This window comes from Anomalospiza imberbis, chromosome 6, assembly GCF_031753505.1.
Source record: "Anomalospiza imberbis isolate Cuckoo-Finch-1a 21T00152 chromosome 6, ASM3175350v1, whole genome shotgun sequence".
In the NCBI taxonomy this organism is placed as follows: domain Eukaryota; kingdom Metazoa; phylum Chordata; class Aves; order Passeriformes; family Viduidae; genus Anomalospiza; species Anomalospiza imberbis.
The window spans coordinates 29,568,224-29,588,473 of NC_089686.1; the positions used below are offsets into that span (position 1 = coordinate 29,568,224).

Sequence of the window (20,250 nt, forward strand, 5' to 3'; positions counted from 1 at the left end):
AGTAATAAACATTCTGTTCCCAGTGAATGCCTAAATAATTATTTCAAACTTCACTTTATGAAAATATAAACTCCTTAAACTTGAAATTTGAGAAACTGACTTTTAAGCTGTATATTAGGATTGACAAACCTGTATCATGGTTTAAAACCTCTTCTTAAAAATACGACTAAATCAAAATATATTTTGATGAGCACCTATTTTGAGCACTTCATTTCAAAGCATGTTAAGTACCTTCCCATTCATCTTTGATGTTATCTCGGACATTCAAATTAATTGTAACATCTGCTCGCACTCGCATGGGCCAGTTTTCACCAATGTTGGGCTTGGCCACCTCCACCACTGTGAAAGAGACAATGGGTTGTGCCATCCTAGCCCATCCACCAAAGACCACACCTCCATATTCTGATAACCTAAGAAATAAACCCCAAAGTTTTGTTAGTCATTAGCTAATTACAGATTCAATTCTTTTTTAAACTGTGAGAAAATTTACCCAACAGTAAGTTTTAAGACAAAAGCAGAATTCTTAACTTTATGTGCTACTGAATTAGATTCATGTAATCCTGCATTTTAGAACTGAAGCATAACATAACTTATATTTCAAAAAACAAGGGCAAGTTATGCTATCATTATTCAAAAAAAACTCACAGAAACAGAAGATAAAGGAAAGGTAACAAAAAGCAACTACTGGGTATAAAAGATATCACACCAAATAAAAATCAAATTTAAATCAAAACAGGATTAAAATGTGGCAGATGGCAAATTCAAGAATACTCAGTGACCTCTCCCACAAACAGAGGAGTTTATGACGTTTGTGTATTTTGTAATGTCAGCCAAGGCTTAGTACTCATGGAAAATTAACTCATCCATCTTAAACAAAACAAAAGCTGTTTGTTAGCATCCACATGCCTCTAACATACCTACAGGGATACATAACCACAAACCCTTAAAATATCAACTCTTGGGATGGCAATACCTTATGGAAGGAGTAAGTACCAACTACAGTATCTATGTAATAAAAATCACATTTGTTACAATGCATTTCGTATAAACACAGTACCAGTTTTTCATTCTTAAACACACTTTTTTTAGAAGAGAACAGACTGGTTTGCACCAATCAATAAATATTACCATGGTTTCATCCTACTGACACTATCTTCAATGTCCTGTCTGATCTCATAGGTAGACTCCAAGCGGAAAAGATTGAAGTTCCTCAGCAGGTAGTCATGGAGAGTCAGGAACTGTAGATTCAACTTGGGAAGTGCAAGACAGCCTACAGATTTAAGGGAAGAAGGAAAGAGGTATTTGAGGGACAAACAAAAAAAAGATTAATATACTGTTTCTATAAATTCATACACACATACACACTTTATTGTACAACTGCCATTGCTGTTATACTTGGAGATTCTAAAAACTACCCCTTTTATCAATTCACACCTCTAAAGAGCACGTATTTTTCAGGTTCTCTCTAAAAGAACATGCACAAGATTGAAGGAATTTTCATCCTTCTAGCACTAATACAGTGAACTACTTAAATATTAAATCCATCAATTTATTCAGACTGTAACAAAATTAAGTTTAGGAAAATCAAATGCACAACAAAGTAATGGTCTTTGGAAATGCAGCTATTAAGTTAGCATTAAAAAATGATGAAAAAGGCTAATAAAATAATAAAAACCATGCAACATCCAACTATTCCCCTATTCCCATGCTTTATGTTTCTTAGATGCCATAAAAAACCATTAATGTAAAAACAGCTCTAAGTCAAGAAATTCAATTTTAACACACATCTCTAAAGTTTCTGTTACTGGTTTGTTTTTTACATATGCAAGAAAAACACAGGAAGATTAGATCCTACTACACAATGAGTATTAGAACTCCTAGACAGGTCCTAAAGCTTCTTCCATTGCTTTAGGACAGTCTTAGATGCAAATTTTCCATAATTAAAATTCCTGTAAGTTACTCATCTAACATTACTGGACTACTATTCCAGTTTGATACCTGTGTTTAAGACCTGTGAAAGCATCTTGCTTTTGAAACTTGCAATATCATTGTTGAAACCTTTCTCTGTTATAGGTACTACATATTGACTTTAACAAGCACTGAGATACAACAGCAGTGAAGAAAGGCAGCAGAACACATTAATATCTGTTGTGGAAAGCCTGCTGGTGATAAAATACTTTAACACATTTCCCAACACCAAGTAAGAAGCCCTGTCCTCTAAAGCTAGTAATATACACAAAGGGCTGGGTGTGAAGCAACACCTCTTTAAGGCTGCACAGTATTCATCAGAGAGATATTCTTCTTCCCTCATTTTCTAAAAGGAAAGTGAAATAACACCCCTAACATTCTTGGGTTAAATTACTATTACATAAATTTTACACCAAACTTATTTAGTTACTTTTAAGAACACAAAAAAAAAAACCATAAAAGACCAAAACCCAACACTGTCTTGTTTGAAACCAGGACAGGAGAACACACGGAGATTAAAAAGAGAAAGTATAAACTAAACTAAGAGATGCAAAATAGAAAAAAAAAAACCTGTAACAGTCTGACAGCAAAAGAAATACTTCACAACAGCACCATCAACACCATAATTCCAAAAGCATTCACCACAGGAAGAAATGTTTTCACTAGCAACCAGTGTTACTTGACAAAATTCCCTTTCATCATTAACAAAATTTCTTTAATGTATTATAAAGAAGTCACAATGATGAGCTGCTTTTTCCTCCTGCCCCCCCTCACCGCCCCCATTATAACCTATATTGCCATTAATATATTTGGCTGCTCCAACATAACCACACAGCACAGAGAAGTTAACCACCCAGAACGGGATGAATGACAGTAGAGCTGCCCTGACCTGCACTGAAGAACCTGAATGTTTCAGAGCATTAGAACAACCTATGTGCTGTTCACTGAAACAAAAAAAGAAAATTAAAAACTACTTGGTTTATATAACAATTTCCTAGAAGTTACAGTAATCTCCCCGGTTCAGGGTTTTTTTCCTTTGTTTTGGCTTGGTTATTTTTTTGGGGAAAGAGGGGCAGTCTCTTTTTTGCTCCCTTTTTTTTAAAGATTAAACAACAGCAGCAGAAGAATCTGAATCAGCTTTTAACAAACTGCATCATACTAAGGAAAAATACTTTTTTTCCTGTTTTGGAGCACATCTCAAGATGACATTTGTTTCATATCTTGTTGAGAAAAAGATCCTTTGTTGCCTATAAACCCTGCCTATCTAAAGGGCGACAGCTCTTTCTTCTCATTAACATCTGTTTCACAGAGAATTTATCCAAAAAGACTAATTTATGGTAAGCAGCTGAACTTACAGCTTACACCTATGCAAAAAACCCTTCTAAATCAAAACTACACAGGGAAGGGCATGGAATACTGGCTGCTGAAACCCAAAACAAACTATACTAGTCTGTGGAGACATATGTTGTTGTTTGAAATTGTCACAATCCAAATTTAAATTTTCACATTCCTAATAAAATTTCTCATGATCTACATTAGAACAACAGCTTTCAAAAGTAGCTAAACAAAAATACATGTGCTGTTTGTCGCAAATCTTAAAATTACATGATTCCTGTATGCAATACCAGCAGTTTACTTCCCTGATCATGAGCACATTATGTTCGAAGTAGTCACCCTTCAGTAACTATGTGTACTTTTACCTTGAAATAGAAGTAAGATCACTGGTGTTAATTTCCTCCTATTACCACCTCTTCCCCCGTTTTAGAAAGGCTTTCTTGAAGATACTTCAGCCCAGAGCACAGACAACAGCTTTTCTGCTGCTGTTTCCAACCTTTTTCACCTTACCTGTGCCTCAGCCGGTAGTACAGCACATCTACTATACAGAAGCAAATAAATATCTTTGTGTAAAAATAGATTTTTGGATTTTTCTTTAATTTGCTAATAATTTAATCTCAAGAGTTCCTGACTCATAATTGAAAAAAATCCCTGATCTTACTCTAAGATACTGGAAGATGCCAAAGTACCATGTGTAAGTTTCTTGGACAGAATAAACATAATATATCAGAACTCCTTTTTTTATTGCAGCATTTACTACTCTGTTCAGCATTTACTGAACTACTAATCATACCTTCTCCAGAGTAATATTCAGTTGGTACAATATTTTCATCCCAAATAATCTTCTCTGTGGGATAGAGAGGCATCTGGTTGAGCTGCTGAATTTGAGATATTCGTCGCTCATGACGAGACACCTAAAGAAGCATTTCAAACCTCTGAGTCAAAAAGGAACAACAAATATACTTTTGAACCAGACAATAATTCATAAGGCGATAACTTGCATTTTCTCCATCAATATTTTTCTAATTAAATATTTTAATATAACTAAATGCACAGAGTGACATCAGAAGATGAACAAACACATAGTCCAACTCGTGGTCATAGTACAAGAATCAAACAATCATTTGGCTATTCAGCAGATCAAAAATGGCACAACAGAACTGAAAATAGTCAAGGCTCAGCAGAGAATCAACTTCAAATAAAACTTACCTTACTTTCCATGAAAAATATGGTCAGTACCTAACTAATACTACTCATTCAGTAAACAGTTAGTCTTTATTTCCTCTTTGGGACACAAAAAAATCTATCCAATACTATAATATGTTATCTGAACAAGTATCTTTCCATGGCAGCCATAGGCATATCACTACCTTCAATACCTTAGAAAATTACATGAACAATTTTTTAAGAAATCAACAACCACAAAACAAACTTATGAATGAGATATTAAAAAACAGCTATGGTATTCTAATACTGATATCAAATTACAAGCCTACAGTAGTATTGCTAGACCTTGAATATCCAAAAAACCATTATGTATGTGGAAGGGGCTAACAGCGGGGCTGTTAGCTAAAGAAGCGAGAAGAAGCTGAGAAGCAAGAAGAAGCTGATAAGGAGCTCTCTGCAAGGCTGTTACCAAGGAGACCAAGAGAAGAGAGGAACTGAAGAAAGATAAGGAGGGAACTTTGCAGCTGGACAAGAAAGTTAGCTGAAGTCACTGTTACTTTTCACCAATGGTGTTATGTTGAATCATTGTGGCCAATAGTTAGGGTGGAAGAAGTATAAACAAGTAGAAAGTGCATAAAAGGTCAGCCATTTTCCATAATAAAGAGTTGCCATCAGAAGACTGCTTGATGTCTCTGCTTTGTGTCGTGCCACCTCAACAACGACATATGTGCATCAAACACTATTTCAAATTGGTTTGAGGACCAAATAGGTACTGAAAATCTAGATCTACTTTAACAGATCTTTTTGTTTTTAAATGGGACAAAAACTTTTTCAGAAGAACACAAAACCATTTCCAAGGCTCTTCTTATTGACCTAAAAAACCACACAATACTTTCTCATTGAAACTATATTTATGAATAGGTATTTTCAAATACTTAATTTATATGGTTTTAAACCCCATCTTAACATGCCATTTACTGCTCTACCACTGCTGTGGTTCACAAAACGTTCTAAATGACTACTTTACTGCAGTGTAGCTATGCCCTGAGTTTTCAACAGAAAAGTGCAGGCAGCATTAAGCAGGTTTTTACCAGCAGCTCCAGCAGAAACTCCTTCTCGTGGCTCGTGTCCTCCCCCTCGGCCAGCGGCGGCAGCAGGCACAGGTACGACGCCACCTGGTGGAGAACGTTGGAGCTGCACAGCGAAAGGAAAACAAGAAGCCCCTGTCACACTGGAACCAGAGAGGAGGGAGCACTTACTGCAGCTGCTTTTTCCTTAAAGAAAACTCCAACTGCCTGATTCGACCAGAGCTAAACAATTACGGGTTAGGCCTTTAGGTGAAGTTTGTGTATAAGGTGCAAGCTGAACCCCTCACCTACAATAAACATGGTAAGGGGTAGATATTTTTTGTTTCAAGACCTGACATGGAAGTAAACAACAAACGTATTTTGACACTGCCTTTGTCAAAATACATACTGCTATCCTTTTACTCGCAGCATTTACAATATAGTACAGTTAACACAGTGGCATGCCTTCATGATTTCTGTTGTAGTTCTTCTACAGAACGGAGTAAAAAAATACACTAAACAAGTTAGAGGTTAACTACTGGCTACACACATGAGAAATCAGAAGGAAAAAAGGCTAGAAATTTGTTAAATTTAATCATACTGAGAACCAAGAATTTCCATTTCAATTTGATAACTTACCTAAGCGGTCCAAATAACTTCACCAGCGCATCACGAGTATCTACTGCAGCTACATTTGAGAGTGCAAAGTCATATAACTCTGGGAAATGTGCAAACGCTGCTCTCTACAAAAGATCCATGCATGATGTAAGTGGATGTAAGCGTATTCTTGAAACGATTTATTAACAGTTTCAATACTTAAAAAAAAAACACTGTTTCTTCTGGTTCATAACAAGAACCACTCTATGGACCCTACCAGGACAGAAATACAAGCCAGATTGAATCTCCATTTTTCTTAACACCATCTGTTTGTTACTCCTCTACTTCTGACACAGTATCTTTCTTATTACACCCTTCTACCAGCATTTGTTGTCATTAAAATAAAACATGAGGGAGCAGATACGTAGCTTTGCAGGCAACTAAGAAAAGCCAGGAATAAATTTAACTCAACCAAGGTTGTTGAACTGTTCTGTTAAAACTGATGCGAGCAATTCTAAAAAGTGTGAGTGAATTTGTACAAGGGACCACTGTAGGGACATGTGCACACTGATCTTGAGGAAATGCTGCCACCTACTGCATCACCACAGGGTCCAACAGCACTGTGCTTTCCCTTCTTAACAGACTTTACAGGAACAGTTCATTTTGGTTAACACAAGGTCAAAAATGCTGATGTTTTGCTAGAGCATATTATTTAGTCATAGTCACACCCACCAGGCTGAAACATTACATGTCTTCAATATGGTACAGGCAGTCAAGCTAAAGCTATTCTTGTAAGTCAAGAGGGAAAATAAGGGGTTTGATTTGGGAAATAACCTCATGCCTATTTCAGATGCAAATTAGACTAGAACAGCAAAACCAAGTCCTCTGTCTCTCATAAGCACTTCATGTTCTACTTACCTGTAGAGAAGTAATTCTGTCATAGTGAATTGTAGTCATCTCATTCTCTGTCAAAGCATTTCCAGTCTGATCATTGATTTCAAAGCCAGTGTAGAATTTGAGCATATCTAAAAGCTGAGACATCATCAATATAAATTAGTGGATTAACAATAAGAGATACCCTACTACAAACAAAACCACAGTTCAAGAGGACAAATGCACAAACAAGAACTCCTCAGAGTTCTAGAAGAATTGGACTAAGCAATGGTATCAAAACTTTATACTTGGCTGATGCACAAAATAGTTTTTGTTAGGTATCTCATCTGCAAGACATCAAAGTTTCAGTATAGTCCACAAGCAATATGGTTTCTTGATATACTAGACTTGAAATTGAAACTGATCACAGTAAGGTGATCTACCCAGAGGCTGTCATTGAACCCAACTTACAGCTTCCTGCTACCAAAAGGGAGAGGCCTTGTGCCCTTCTGCCTTCTCTGATGGCAGCTCTGAAGTTCATCCGACCTTTCAATGGGATTATTTAACTTGGAGGAAGAAAATTATTCAGATGTGCTGCTGCCTTTGTGTTCTATCAATACTGACCCTCATAGAAAATGAACAAGCAGCAGAGATGGGGGACAGCAAGCAGCAGGAAAAGCAGCTGTGATGCAGGAAAGGGGACAGATCTTCAGATCCTGCCATATAAAAAAAAAAATGTACTAGCTATGAGTGAGTAAACTGAAGGACAGGAGTGAAAAACAGCTGCACTGCAAAACAGCGTGAAGTCAAAACGAACAAGAGAAGAAGGCAGGGTGACAACTTCTGCTATGTGTGTGGTAAAGCATGCCAGAAGCTGCACTGCTTTCTAGCTTGTACTTTTAAGAACTCCTCAAAAACAGAAGCAGAAATATTACTCTGCTCTTGTGAGACCCCCTCCTGCAGTACTGTGTTCAACTCTGGGGTCTCCAAAACAAAAAAACCGTGTTGGAAAATGTTCAGAGGAGCTAACTATAGGGCCAAAGCACCTCTTCTTCAACAACAGGCTGAGAGTTAAGACTCTTCAGCCTGGAGAAAAGAAGGCTGCAGGGAGATGCTATAGCTTTCTTTACAGTACCTGAAGGGAGCTACAAGAAGAATGGAGGAGGACTTTTCACAGGACACGGAGTCATAGGACAAGAGGGAATGGCCTTAAACTGAAGGAGGGCAGGTTTAGATTAGATAGTAGAATGAAACATTTCACTGTGAGGATGGTGAGGCACTGGAACTTGTTGCCCATAGATGTCCCATCCCTGGAGGTGTTCATGACCAGACTGGATGGGACTCTTGAGTAACCTGATCCAGTGGAAGGTGTCCCTGTCCATGGCAGGGGCATTGGAAGTGGATGATCTTTAAGGTCTACTCCAACCCAAGCCTGTGATTCCATGAAATGTATGAAATGCTATGGGAGCAGTCAGACACGTAAGTACAGGTAAGAAAAAAATACTGTGTGAAAGATTTAAATAAACATGTAGTTTGCATCCAAACAAAAGCCAATCTTTAATAAAAAGAAACCAACTGCAGCATTCAGAAAAAAAGGGAATGAAAAAGTTCTTTTCAAGAACTTTGTATCTCACCTGGCAGAAGAGATGACCCTCTTTTTCTCTTTTAGCAAGACTAGACAGGTAACAGTGAACAACAAGATGGGAGTCATCCAGCACAGTATTAAACCAGCGCCGTGTGGGAAGCAAAGCCTGTGGTAAATTACATCATGTTAATACAAGCAACTCTTCAAAAAGTAAGTAATTCTGGCTTTTCAGAATTTTTCCATTTCAAAAAGGCATATTAAGCCAGATTACTCCAGTTATTTGCATATCTAATACCCTCACAGAAGTATTAAGGCAGCATTTATGTATGCCAAGTCACTGGGTTTATGCAAGTAAGCTGCTATGAACACAGTCCTTTATGTAACGGGAAGCATGACACAAACTTGCCACTAGTGAGAATTCATCCTGCCAGTAGAAAAAGTAAATTAAACAAAGAAATTATTCTACTAATAAGTGTCTACATAATGATTGTGTGCTACAAATGATATGTCAAACTGCTTCAGCATTGTTTTAAACGTCTGTTTTCTACACCAATTTAATGAATTTTAAGCTTGAGGTCCTTAAAATTGCCAACTATTTCTTCTCTTCTTTGCAAAATACTCAAGTACTTTTCAAATCTTCAGTAACAAAAATAGAGAAAAAAATTTCTTTCTCAATGTAAATAGATTAAGCTGCTATATGTAGCAACTGTTGAACAGCATACGGTAGAAGACCACAACAATTTAAGAGAAAAATTAGCTGTTCTCTACAGACTGAATTTAGAAAGCCAAAAAGCATCAGCATGATGTTTAGAACTAAGACGAAGAAAATAAAAGAATCTGTGTAGATGTTGATTGCCCTGCACAATAATTACAAAAACCGTAAAAAAAGTCATAAAACCATAAGAACTCTCCATTGAATTATTACTTTCAAATTGTCAAATCACCAGTTTTGATGACAGTGTATGCACTGTAATATGGAACAGTAATATTCTGAAAAAAGCCAAGTAAAAAGAGCCCATTAACACAGTACATGCTACAAAGGCAAAAATACTTGGATTTACAGCTAATTTCTCATTTGCTTGCTCCAGTCACTTACATAGGCTTTATAAATCTGTCTGAATTCTAATCTTTCTGTAATACCTAGAGAGAACCAATCTTAAATGTGCTGCTTTTAAGCATTTTAAGTCAGATAGACTTCAGTTCACCTTCCAACATGTTTTCTCTTACCAGAGTATATTATATACATAAGACAGCAAGCTCTAATTTAAAATATTAACAGAGTCAGCCTGCAGAAATTCACCACAAAGCCATTTTAAAGTTCCCTGTGATACTGCTTCATAAAACTCTTGTTTTATTTCACAATGCCTTCTGAATCTGAAGTTACTCTAAATAAGTACAATTTCATGCAAGAAACTGTAAATGAATACCTTTTAATACTGGTACTGTGGTGCTTAAAATTGTCTCACCTCCTCGGTATCTGCTGAACAATTTCACAAAACCTTGTTCCACGCCTTACTACTCTAACAAACTGCAGATCCCCAGAACTGGTACTTGTAAATAATGAACTCCAGTCAAACAGGAATAGTTTACATTTCAGACTACTGCTGCTTTCTGGGATTTAACCCAGCAACACAAAAGAGACTTTAAGTGACGTGTTATGCAGTAGGAAGAATCATTCTGAATTATTCCTACCAAAATAAAGCATTACATATTTTCAGAAATTGCCAGTATTATCACCACTATTCCAATTAAATCCTCTTCACTAAGCACTTAGGATCCTAGCTTTGCCTACTGGTTTAGCAACATTGCTGGTCAGCTCCCAATACGGATGCAATGCTACAACCTCTTATTTACAGATGGAAGATCACTTTTAAACAACCATATGCACAGCTGTGACAATCACATCCTATTTGGAATAAGGCTGTAATAATTGCTTTATGCACTGCAACCCTAGAAAAGTACACCTGGAAACTAGCTGAATCAATTTAAAAACTTACCTCAAGGTCTAGCATGAGTTCAATAAACCTCTCACAATAATGAACTTTGTCCATAGAAATAGGACCTAGATTAAAAAAAAAATTATATTGATCCACATCACAATATGCTTACACTTGAACAATTCCTTAAAAACTAAATAAATGCTACAAATATAAAAGCATTAATTTTAATATTGTTAAAAGCTAATTAAAACATTATTCTCTTTTTAAAACAAACCTTTCTTATATTAAAAATTCTTCTGGTTAGCAATGAAAGAGTAACAGAACCAGAAATTCAGGAGTGATTTTATCTGCTTTGAAAAACCTTGAATGTAATAAGCAAAAATGCTCACTTCCACGAGGTATCACTTGCCCATTATGTTTGTTAAGAACTTTTAATGCCAGGTACTCAAAAATACATTTCTAAAAGCAGCAAACAAGATGTGTGCAAAAGGCCTTGACCATATTCAAAGGTACTCAGAGGTGACTACTAAGGGGCCTTTAGAATCACGTCAAAACAAACCATGTCTCCCTTAATAACTTTCCTCCAACTCTTACAGCCTAAAAAGAAATGTTGAAGTAAATCTTCCTAAAACAGGTCCAGCATAATTAGGAAAACAGAGGGGATAAATATCCTTTCTGAGGAAGCCACATTACAAAATTTACAGCTCAGGTAAAAGCTGAAGTTTGCTAGGAGTTTAACAGAAAAAGCAAAACTCTGGAACTGATTTCACCCAAATTGTGCTGTGCTTAGAGGATAATAACCCTTTTCTGTTAAAAGGCTAACACCTTCCTCCACAAACACTTTTCCTTTCTAAATCAGGCAAGGAGATAATTTTGGTTGTCACAATGACTCAAGAGCAGTCAAATCTTACAGAATTTCACTTCACTTAGGCTTCTGTTCTTACTGTAAATCAACAGTATGAATAGACAGAGCCTTATGATATCCATTTATACCACCTATTTAAAAAGGCACCTAAGTATGTATGAAATGCTTTAAGGCTCTAAGCACACAGCAAAGAATATCAGTTCCCAGAAATATTGTTTTTACTAAGTACATATTGAATAGAAGGGGGTTTAAAGTAGCTTTTTGCTGTTTCATTTTTAAAGTATATACAGATTTGAATATTAATTTTGATATGAAATCCATGCAGACAGTGTTCACTACAAGCTCACCTGAGGTCCCCAACCTAAGGCTGATATCTTAAGGACCAGTTGCTTCAGCAACATGAAAAGATTTTCACACGGATTACCACATAACAAAGTAACATAAGAAACACAGTTACCTGAAACACGTATTGACTTTAGAACAGAAATGAACTTCTGAATGAGCTGTGAAAGAAATCTTCTCTCTCGATATGCTCTAAAATTAGATATATGACAAAAGAATTAATACTCCTTAAATGCAGACTAGAAGTATATTGTAGCTTTCACTAATACAAAGTTATCTGCTTCAAAATTATTATAATGATAGTAGGTTGCTTTAAAACACACCTAATCTGTTTAGATCATAACTTTTCTCTCTGCACTCAGGCAGACAGATAAGCAGTCTACATTTTTAGACATAGAAACTGATTATCAACCCATGCTTCTTACTGTGTCAAGGAGAAGTCAGTCCCCTCCTACACCTTAGCACATTGCAACACAAAGGCATTGGAACATCTAATTTTGGTGAGATAGACACAGATTTATTGAAATACTTGCATAAGCTATATACCTAAGAGCAAAACATTTGCTAAAGGTCACAAGAAAAAGTGAGTAGCTACATGAATATTCTTTTGTGCTTTCATCCTTTAGTTTTAAGATTTGGTATCACAAATTCACTGACCAAATAAAATATAAAGTTCTGTAACAGTATTTTGCATGGAGACTCATGAAACCAAAACAGCTTCCAGGAGACTGCATATGATCAATCCTCCTTTGCCACAGATTTTAAAAAAACACCTTTTTCATTGAAACAATTTATTTTAGCTGAAACACAATGAATGAATTAAGGAAAAAAGGCTTCTATACATACTGCATTCTTGACTCTTCATCCATTTTTGCATCATTTTTCTTAATTAGATTCCAGAATTTTCTTAGTTTTGGTGTCTTTTTCAACTCTTGTTCCAGTCGATTCTAAAATGTAAAAATGATATTCAGTCACCAAAGAACCTTGTTTTCATAAGACAAAAATACAGCCCACTCTTTTTATTAAAAAAGAAAAAATATATTACAAACTGAAATAAAGAGCTGTCTCTGGCTATTCTCAGTAACACTGTGAAACAAAAATGCAAAAATGCTAGAGAGTCCAGCCATGACTAGATGTCAACTCCACTGCCTCCCTGTGACCTCATGGCCTTGTCTACAAATCATAGCTTGAAGAAGCTATAAACAACAAAGCTCAGTTTTCTGAAAAATTACATAAAACCTTATAACATGGAAATTTGCAACAAAAAAAGAAAGAATTTAGCAAAGCACACTAAAAGGTAATTCCATATCAACGTTGTAAATATTAGAGTTCCTCAACAGTATTCCATGAGAATTTGCTGTACATGATTTGGATAATGCCTAGAAAACTGCTGTGCCAATTAACAGTGTTATGCTTACAGGTTGTAGAGCCATCCACATTGGTAAGGAAATCAGCTGCTGCACCTGTCCTCTGATCAAATCCACTTCCTGTTAGAAAGTCACAGATGACAAAAATTTTTAAAACGTAAGAATGTTTTCTTATATGACTGTCTTAAAAAATACATCAACATACATTACCATCTGACAAAAATATTTATATTGTTCTATCAGATTTCACGACTTCCTAATAGGAAACTGCATTATAACCCTATTCAGTGACACCCCTGTATTTTAGGTTCTTTTCATGGAGTCTGTCAGTTCTTAACACTTCACCAGGAGCCCCATGCATGCAAGAATTTTTAGGACAAAAGCTGCTGAGAACTGATGTTCCTTCCTCTGTCATTTTTTATTCTTGAACTCACCTACCATGCTTTCTCTACTTGTTTTTAAGCTGTTCTTTGTCTCCTGAAGCCCTTAATTTATCAAGTTTCTCTCACTTCTACACTCTTCCCATTGGCTGAAACAAATAATTTTCTCCATGTAAGTTTAAATGTGCTGTCTCCAACTATGCCTATGATCTGGATCCACAAAGTTTTCCTTCTCTCCTGAGCTAGTGAAAAATTTCAATTAACATCTTAAGTATGTCTTCATGCACAAATACTCCATTCTCAGCATTCTGAAACTTCAAACTTCAGTGCCCATCACTAAAAACACTACTGTGACTATTCCATTCTGTCTTTCACAAAGAAGGGCAGCATCTAATAGCGTGCTTTTACAGGCACATTTTCACCAGCTTCCCTATCATGATGTATTAGGAATGTGCTCTACAAGAAGGATTCTGTAATCACCATCAAACTATTTTAAATGAAGATGCACTGTACCATGGCCACTACAGAAAAATACTATCTCAATAAACTATACACATAAAGTTCAAGATGGTTACTGGCTCCCAAAACCATTCTTAATTTCAAAATCAAATAATAACACTTTCTATGTTGTTTTGTCTGAGAAACAATTTCATTTGTGCAGACCCTGATTTTGAATAATACACTCCACGTGCAATGTAAGTAGGAAAAAGCCCAGTAGCAAGATAGGTTAGAGAGCACTGCTTCATATAACAGGTAAAGTGTTCTTCCTGCTTGCTGCTTACGATCTGTAACTCTGCTTCAAGTATAGACTGAGAACACAAGTTGGTCTAAGGCTTTCTTAAAACTAACTCAGGAGAACTGCAGATAAAAACTGTATCTAAACCTGGTTTCAAAAGTGAAAAAAGCCTCACTGTCTTTCTCAATAATTAATGGAAATAATTTTTGCACTATTTCCGAGGCAAAATAAAAAGAACACAGTAGTAACTGATCAGTTTTAAATGTAAAGCACCTTTTCAAATATAAATACATAAATTTTACAGTACCATTTTTAATACAAAAATTTATATTAAATCCCATATTTTAATTGTCTAACTGCCAATCCTCCAGTTGCAAGTCTCATCTATGACCTTATGTCAGAGAAAAGCAAACGTATTAAGAGAGATAAGTAGGAGTCAAAACAGAGGGTAAAAGCCCTCTGGTACTGCGTTTTCCTTAAATTGGAATTTTGCTTCATCTCCCTTATAAGAAGAAATTGCTCAAACTAAACTGCTACTAACACAAAACAGCATAAACACATTGGAAATATTTACAATTACTTTTACATACCAAACTATTGAAGCAGTGATCAAGGAAAAGCAGCAGGACTGTCTGTTCATGCAGAGAGTACTCACTCTCATTTTCAACCAGCGAAGCTTCCAGTATGCGTTTGAAAAAGAAAGGAAAATGCTCTGGCCTTTTTTTGAATGTCTAGGAATAGAAAAGGAAGGTAATTTTGAATCAGGTTGATAGAAATAATTTCAATCTTCATTCACATAACATAGCTGAAGTTCTCTAAATCTATTTAAATCTATAAAAGAAGGGATTAGTTTTTTTCATTTTCATTTATTCTAACCAGGTAGCACAGGCAAAACAGACTAATGATACCCTCCTGACAAGGGATCCTCCCCGTATATCTTCTGCATAGTCTCACAGGTGACTCCCAGGACAAACTAAACAAGAAGCACAGGTGAAGTCTTGTGGGAATGTTCACTTTGTGACTGCACAGAAATACTCTAAAATCTCCCAGCTAGAAGATAAATAGTAGGTTTTGGCCAAAGCTATGGCAGCTCTAAGTGACATGCTCACGTGCAAAAAGTGAGCAAGTAAGAACCACCAGAGATTAATTATAGTCCTGGAACTTCCATTGAGCTACCTGAGCAGGAAAAAGATAAACTGAATAATCACCAAGATAAAATAATTCCTTTGCAAGGGCAGTCATGTACCAAATAAATTTAACTAAGCTGCTTGGAACATAACCTGTCATTTTACTTCTAGTACGTATGCCAGAAGAAAAGCACACGGATAATATATGAACAAGTTATTAATCCTTTGTGCTTTGCCAACACTCAAGTAAATGGCACACACACTGAAGTAAGTGTGCTTCTGAAATAATGCCTGCACAGAATGTATAACTAGGCTTCTGTTGTTGAGATGGCCTGTAAAACCTGGATGATTTGTAGAAACATTACATAATTTCTAAACCTATTATTACCAAAAAAAAGAAACACCCAAACAAACAATGCACATAAAAGAAGAGTAAGACACTATTTTGGTATAAAGCAAAAAAGGTAGAAACCAATATACACGTTTTAAGCAAGACGTTATTGGATAATACATTAGACTTTCAGTGGTGCTTTCTTGACTATACAGATATATAAATCCTTCTTTTTCCTTCAATATCAGAACAAGAACTTCTCTGTAAATACCCAACCTCTGTTGAGTGGCAAAAAAGCAAATGCTGGTGATGGTGTTCAGCATCTCACAGCAGAACCACACCAGAAGGAATCAAGTAATTTTACACCTGTCCATTCCCCTCTCCAAAAAAGAACACAAAGTCTGAAACACCATATGAGATATTCCAGCTGAGGCACCATTTCCTTTTAACAATACAAGCTCTTCTACCTTCTGTCACTGTAAGTGAGCACACTGTAAAAGCTGCAACTTGCGTATCAAAGTCAATTCTAGCTGCAATTGAAATCAGTTACCTCCCACGCAGGGACATTCTCTCTGAACTTCTCATTCACCATACAGCAGATTGACATTAAATATGCCTTACTGGACACCTCTGGAGAATAATTCATCCATAGGTAATTTTCAAGGTACTGACTGTGAAGAGATAAAGAGTATTTCATTAGTTGCAGCCACCCACATAATCTGTCACTCATTTAAAAAGCAGTTATCCACAAGCCTTTTTTTTCCTCCTTCTCCTGAAAGCCATCTCCATAGTTAGTGAGTCGTTCCTCAAGTTACCTCTCATCTAGGTCACCGAACCAAAACGTGTTAGACTCAGTAACTGATGACATTAACAATGTTCACAGAAAGGACAGGAACCTCTCTGTGCTACTGCTGACATACAAATTCCAAAAGTCCACTGCATGCCATTTGTTAGTGTCACACCCTTAACCATAATTTACATTTTCTCTCCTGTGCTTTTTCTAATTAAAATGCAAAAAAACAAGGGAAGTTTGTCCTTTTGTAGTTACTGGTAGTAACTTAGGGACTTGAGCCTTTTTGAAACAAAGAAAGTACCACAAACAAAAAACATCTCTTATTTTTTCTTAAGATTTGAGAGTTAAAACAACCAAATGGAACATAAAATATTGTGGTTTTAAGTACATATTGATAATATTTATTTTATATCTTTTTAGACATACTCGGTAAGCCGTTCCAGGAAAGTCTGAAGCAGTTGTAAACTACTGTTTAAACAGACTTCCATTCTTTTTCAAGAGAAGAAAATGTTAATAATGCTGCTGCAGCACAATCCATTTTTAACCTCACAGTAAGAGATATAATCCAAAAACTTCTCTGATTTCAGTGAATTCTGATTCAAAACTTAATGATACATTCCAAATTACAGTCCCAAGTTTTTCACTTACTTCATTCACACTCCCTTTCTCGGTGCTCCACTTACACTAGACATTGAGAACCATAAAACAAGACACTCTGAGATGTCACTTACATTTATGGAATTACTTCCTCTTTAAACTAAGCTCTCCTCATTTAATTTTCCTCAGTACACAATTCAAGGCCTTACAAAGTAGGAATAAATATGCTACCTTCAAACTGTCTTACTGCCCTGCTTTTCCTTCTCACCTTTACAGGTTCCTATGAATATGTAACTCCAAACTTCCCTCCCCTTAGCTTACCTGAATTCAAGAAGCATTATCTTTCTGATCGCAAACCTAAAAAGGAAAAACTGATCAATTAACACAGGAAAGAAAGCCTCCCACACACAGCTGCATGGAAAATTATTATATTTTCCTTTATTTCATTATATAATGAAACTTGTAGAAACACTCAGGAATTATTTCTGTCCTGACATTTCCATGCAATAGCAACCACTTGAATGCAGGAGCAACTGCTGTAACACTGGAGATGCTAAAGTTCACAGAGATTCATTAAGCAATTAAATTCACATTTTAAAGAAATTCATGTAGGTCTTTCAAATTAGAAAACACCACTTCCAATAGCCTTGATGATACAAACTGCTAGCAGCTGAGAGTGTCTCCTGGAAAACTACAATTATATATTTAATCTGTTCATAATGGTATTTTTTTTCTTAGTGACTGGCAGTGGAAGTTTCCTTTGACACCATATGACAAATTCTTAGATTGCTTTCATACAGGAATAATACAGAGAATTCTCTGCAGAGCTCGATCTTCCCCAAAAAGCTCCAGCTACAGTTACACCTCTTTTCTGCACAGAGAGCTGCAGAATGCAGTGTATCTTGGATTCATCTCCCCCATCTAACAGTATAAATTCACTGAAACCACTTTCCCTTCATGAATCTGGTAACAGCAGCCAGAACAGAGGAGGAAGCTAGAGGCAGTGCACTCCACAACAGTTTTTTCTTTCTCTTTAGTGACAAAAGAGGAGATCAGCCTTCTAAAACCGCCACAACAAAACCAACATAAAAGACAACAGACTGCCAGGGAAAGGGTCTGAAAAATATCAACGCAAACCATCATGTTTAAGGTTTATGGGCTTAGGAACTCTCTTTTTACTACATTCAGACTTTGAAATACCATAATGATTAAATTACTTAAATGCACTTGAGTAATTTCCATCTGCTTTTAATATATAGGTGAGTTTGAAAGTATTCTATCAAACATTAGAAACTCAAACAACATGGATGATGTTGGAATGGTGGTAAGTAAGAGAAAGCAACTGGTGTACTTACTTTGACCTGACAATTTCTTTTGTATATACATCTTCAATGACCTATGGAAAAAAAATTTAAGAGAATTTGATACACCCACTAACACGATTCAAAATGCATTGAGACATTTTATTATGAATAGCATACTATAACTGCATGCTACAGCATACCTTCCTAACAGCACCTACATTTATAAACTACAAATACATAACAAATTACAGTGTCTGACCTTCCAAGCAGTCTCCTATAGTCTAATATAAAATAAGCAACACTAAATATTGGTACATCACAGAATGGTTGATCCTCATTCTTTTACAGCCCCCAACAAAATTCCAGTAGAAGTAATTACCTTTACATCAAACGACAATGTTTTCTTCACATGTGGAGCCCAGTATTTATTTGCTAACTGCACAAGAAAACAAAAAAAAAAAGTAAGGTTAAATACATATATTTTCATGTCAGTGATATAACATCTCTACAACATATCCCATCCCCAAACTTTATTTCACTAGTATCTTGCTTAATTTCAGCTTATGCTAACTACAAGTAATAAAATAATGTTTTTCAACAGTAATACTTATCAATTATTTAAAGCTTTTATGCCTAAACCTTTTTCAACAGAAATGCAAGTCTTTGGGAAAATTTCAGATGCACAGACTGCTATCTAACGAACATTTTCTATTCTTAAGTTACATCTAACAAATCCATCAAAAATAAACCATGATCTTTCAGGAACTGCAAATCCCAAATGGCAAGTGATTACGCTTCCTTGATGAATCTGACAAGTAACTAGAAGCTCTATTTCAAAGCCTAGCAGTTTAAGGCTCTTTGCTGCAGCCATCACTCCACCAATACTCCTGAGCGATGATGACAAGAGCTTCCTGTGCAACTTTATTCCAGCTTCTTTATGCTCTGGAAGAGGAAGGAGAACAGATTTCCAAGAAAAAAAAAAAAAAAAAAAAAAAAAAAAAAAAAAAAAAAGGAAAGAAAAAAGGAAAAGAAGAAAGAAAACCGGTAGACTTTTAGAAAATAATTTAGAACTTTAACCAACAAGGAACTCTCGGCAGCTTTTCACACGTTAAAACACGCCTTACAGCGATGCGCAGTGTATCGCACCGATGCGTTTGGTAGCGCTGCTTTGTAAATCCCGCTGCTCCGGAAGCGCGGGGGGAAATACCCTCTCGTACATGACACAGGCGTACATCGCTCGTCAACTGCGACCAAGCAAGACCCTTTCCCCATCCCCACGGCCTACAAAGGCTATTTAAACACCGAGGCGCCGTCGCCGCCAGAATGTCCCTTTGAACCCCGGCCGGGGCCGCGGCAGAGGCAGTCCGGAGGCGCGGCCGGCCCTACCTGTGTCACGTACTCCGCGTTGATCTGCGACACCGTGGGCGCCACGATCTTCTTCGGCGGGGCCGAGGACGCCGCCGTCGCCGCGGCCGCCGCCATGGTGCCACCGCCCGGCACAGGCCTTGGTCCCCCGGCGCTGCCAGCCCGGGCCAGGCCGAGGGAGGGATCTCCGGGCCGGGAGCAGCGGAGGCGGGAGCGCTTCCGGGGCCGGGAGGGCTGGAGCGGCCGCGGGGAGGCGGGCGGCGGCCGCGCCATCTGCTGCTCCCTCCGTGCGCTGCGGCTGCCTCCCTGCCCCGCCGCAGCTTCCTCTTGCACCGCCGCTCCCTCCGTGCGCTGCGGCTGCCTCCCTGCCCCGCCGCTCCCTCGCTCTCTCCGTGCCGCCGGCCGGAGTTCAGGAGTCGGTGTTGAAAGGCTGCGGGAAAAGATGAAGGAGGCTGTCAGCGCACAGAGTTGCTGCTACACTCGGCCTTCCAACGCTTAGGGGGACTCCTAT

The 20,250-nt window shown here is 37.2% G+C and overlaps 1 protein-coding gene across 2 annotated transcripts in view; it reads right to left on the reverse strand.

Moving 5' to 3' along the window:
• AQR (aquarius intron-binding spliceosomal factor) overlaps positions 1-20,027 on the reverse strand; it is a 50,182-nt gene extending 30,155 nt beyond the window's left edge. Inside the window, exons 1-17 of one of the 2 annotated variants that reach the window (XM_068193018.1) lie at positions 19,761-20,027; positions 18,754-18,810; positions 18,426-18,466; positions 17,392-17,427; positions 16,231-16,351; positions 14,813-14,953; positions 13,158-13,226; positions 12,586-12,686; positions 11,855-11,931; positions 10,590-10,654; positions 8,642-8,758; positions 7,053-7,166; positions 6,177-6,280; positions 5,562-5,664; positions 4,097-4,217; positions 1,129-1,270; positions 232-410 (exon numbers count right to left, since the gene is read on the reverse strand). In XM_068193018.1, the coding sequence (XP_068049119.1) occupies positions 232-410; positions 1,129-1,270; positions 4,097-4,217; positions 5,562-5,664; positions 6,177-6,280; positions 7,053-7,166; positions 8,642-8,758; positions 10,590-10,654; positions 11,855-11,931; positions 12,586-12,686; positions 13,158-13,226; positions 14,813-14,953; positions 16,231-16,351; positions 17,392-17,427; positions 18,426-18,466; positions 18,754-18,810; positions 19,761-20,012 (1,840 nt within the window). In that variant the 5' untranslated portion in view covers positions 20,013-20,027. Of the gene's footprint in view, positions 1-231; positions 411-1,128; positions 1,271-4,096; positions 4,218-5,561; positions 5,665-6,176; positions 6,281-7,052; positions 7,167-8,641; positions 8,759-10,589; positions 10,655-11,854; positions 11,932-12,585; positions 12,687-13,157; positions 13,227-14,812; positions 14,954-16,230; positions 16,352-17,391; positions 17,428-18,425; positions 18,467-18,753; positions 18,811-19,097; positions 19,128-19,760 lie in introns of those variants that run through there. The other variant, XM_068193019.1, reaches the window with a different exon arrangement.
• Positions 20,028-20,250: the final 223 nt, after the last annotated feature.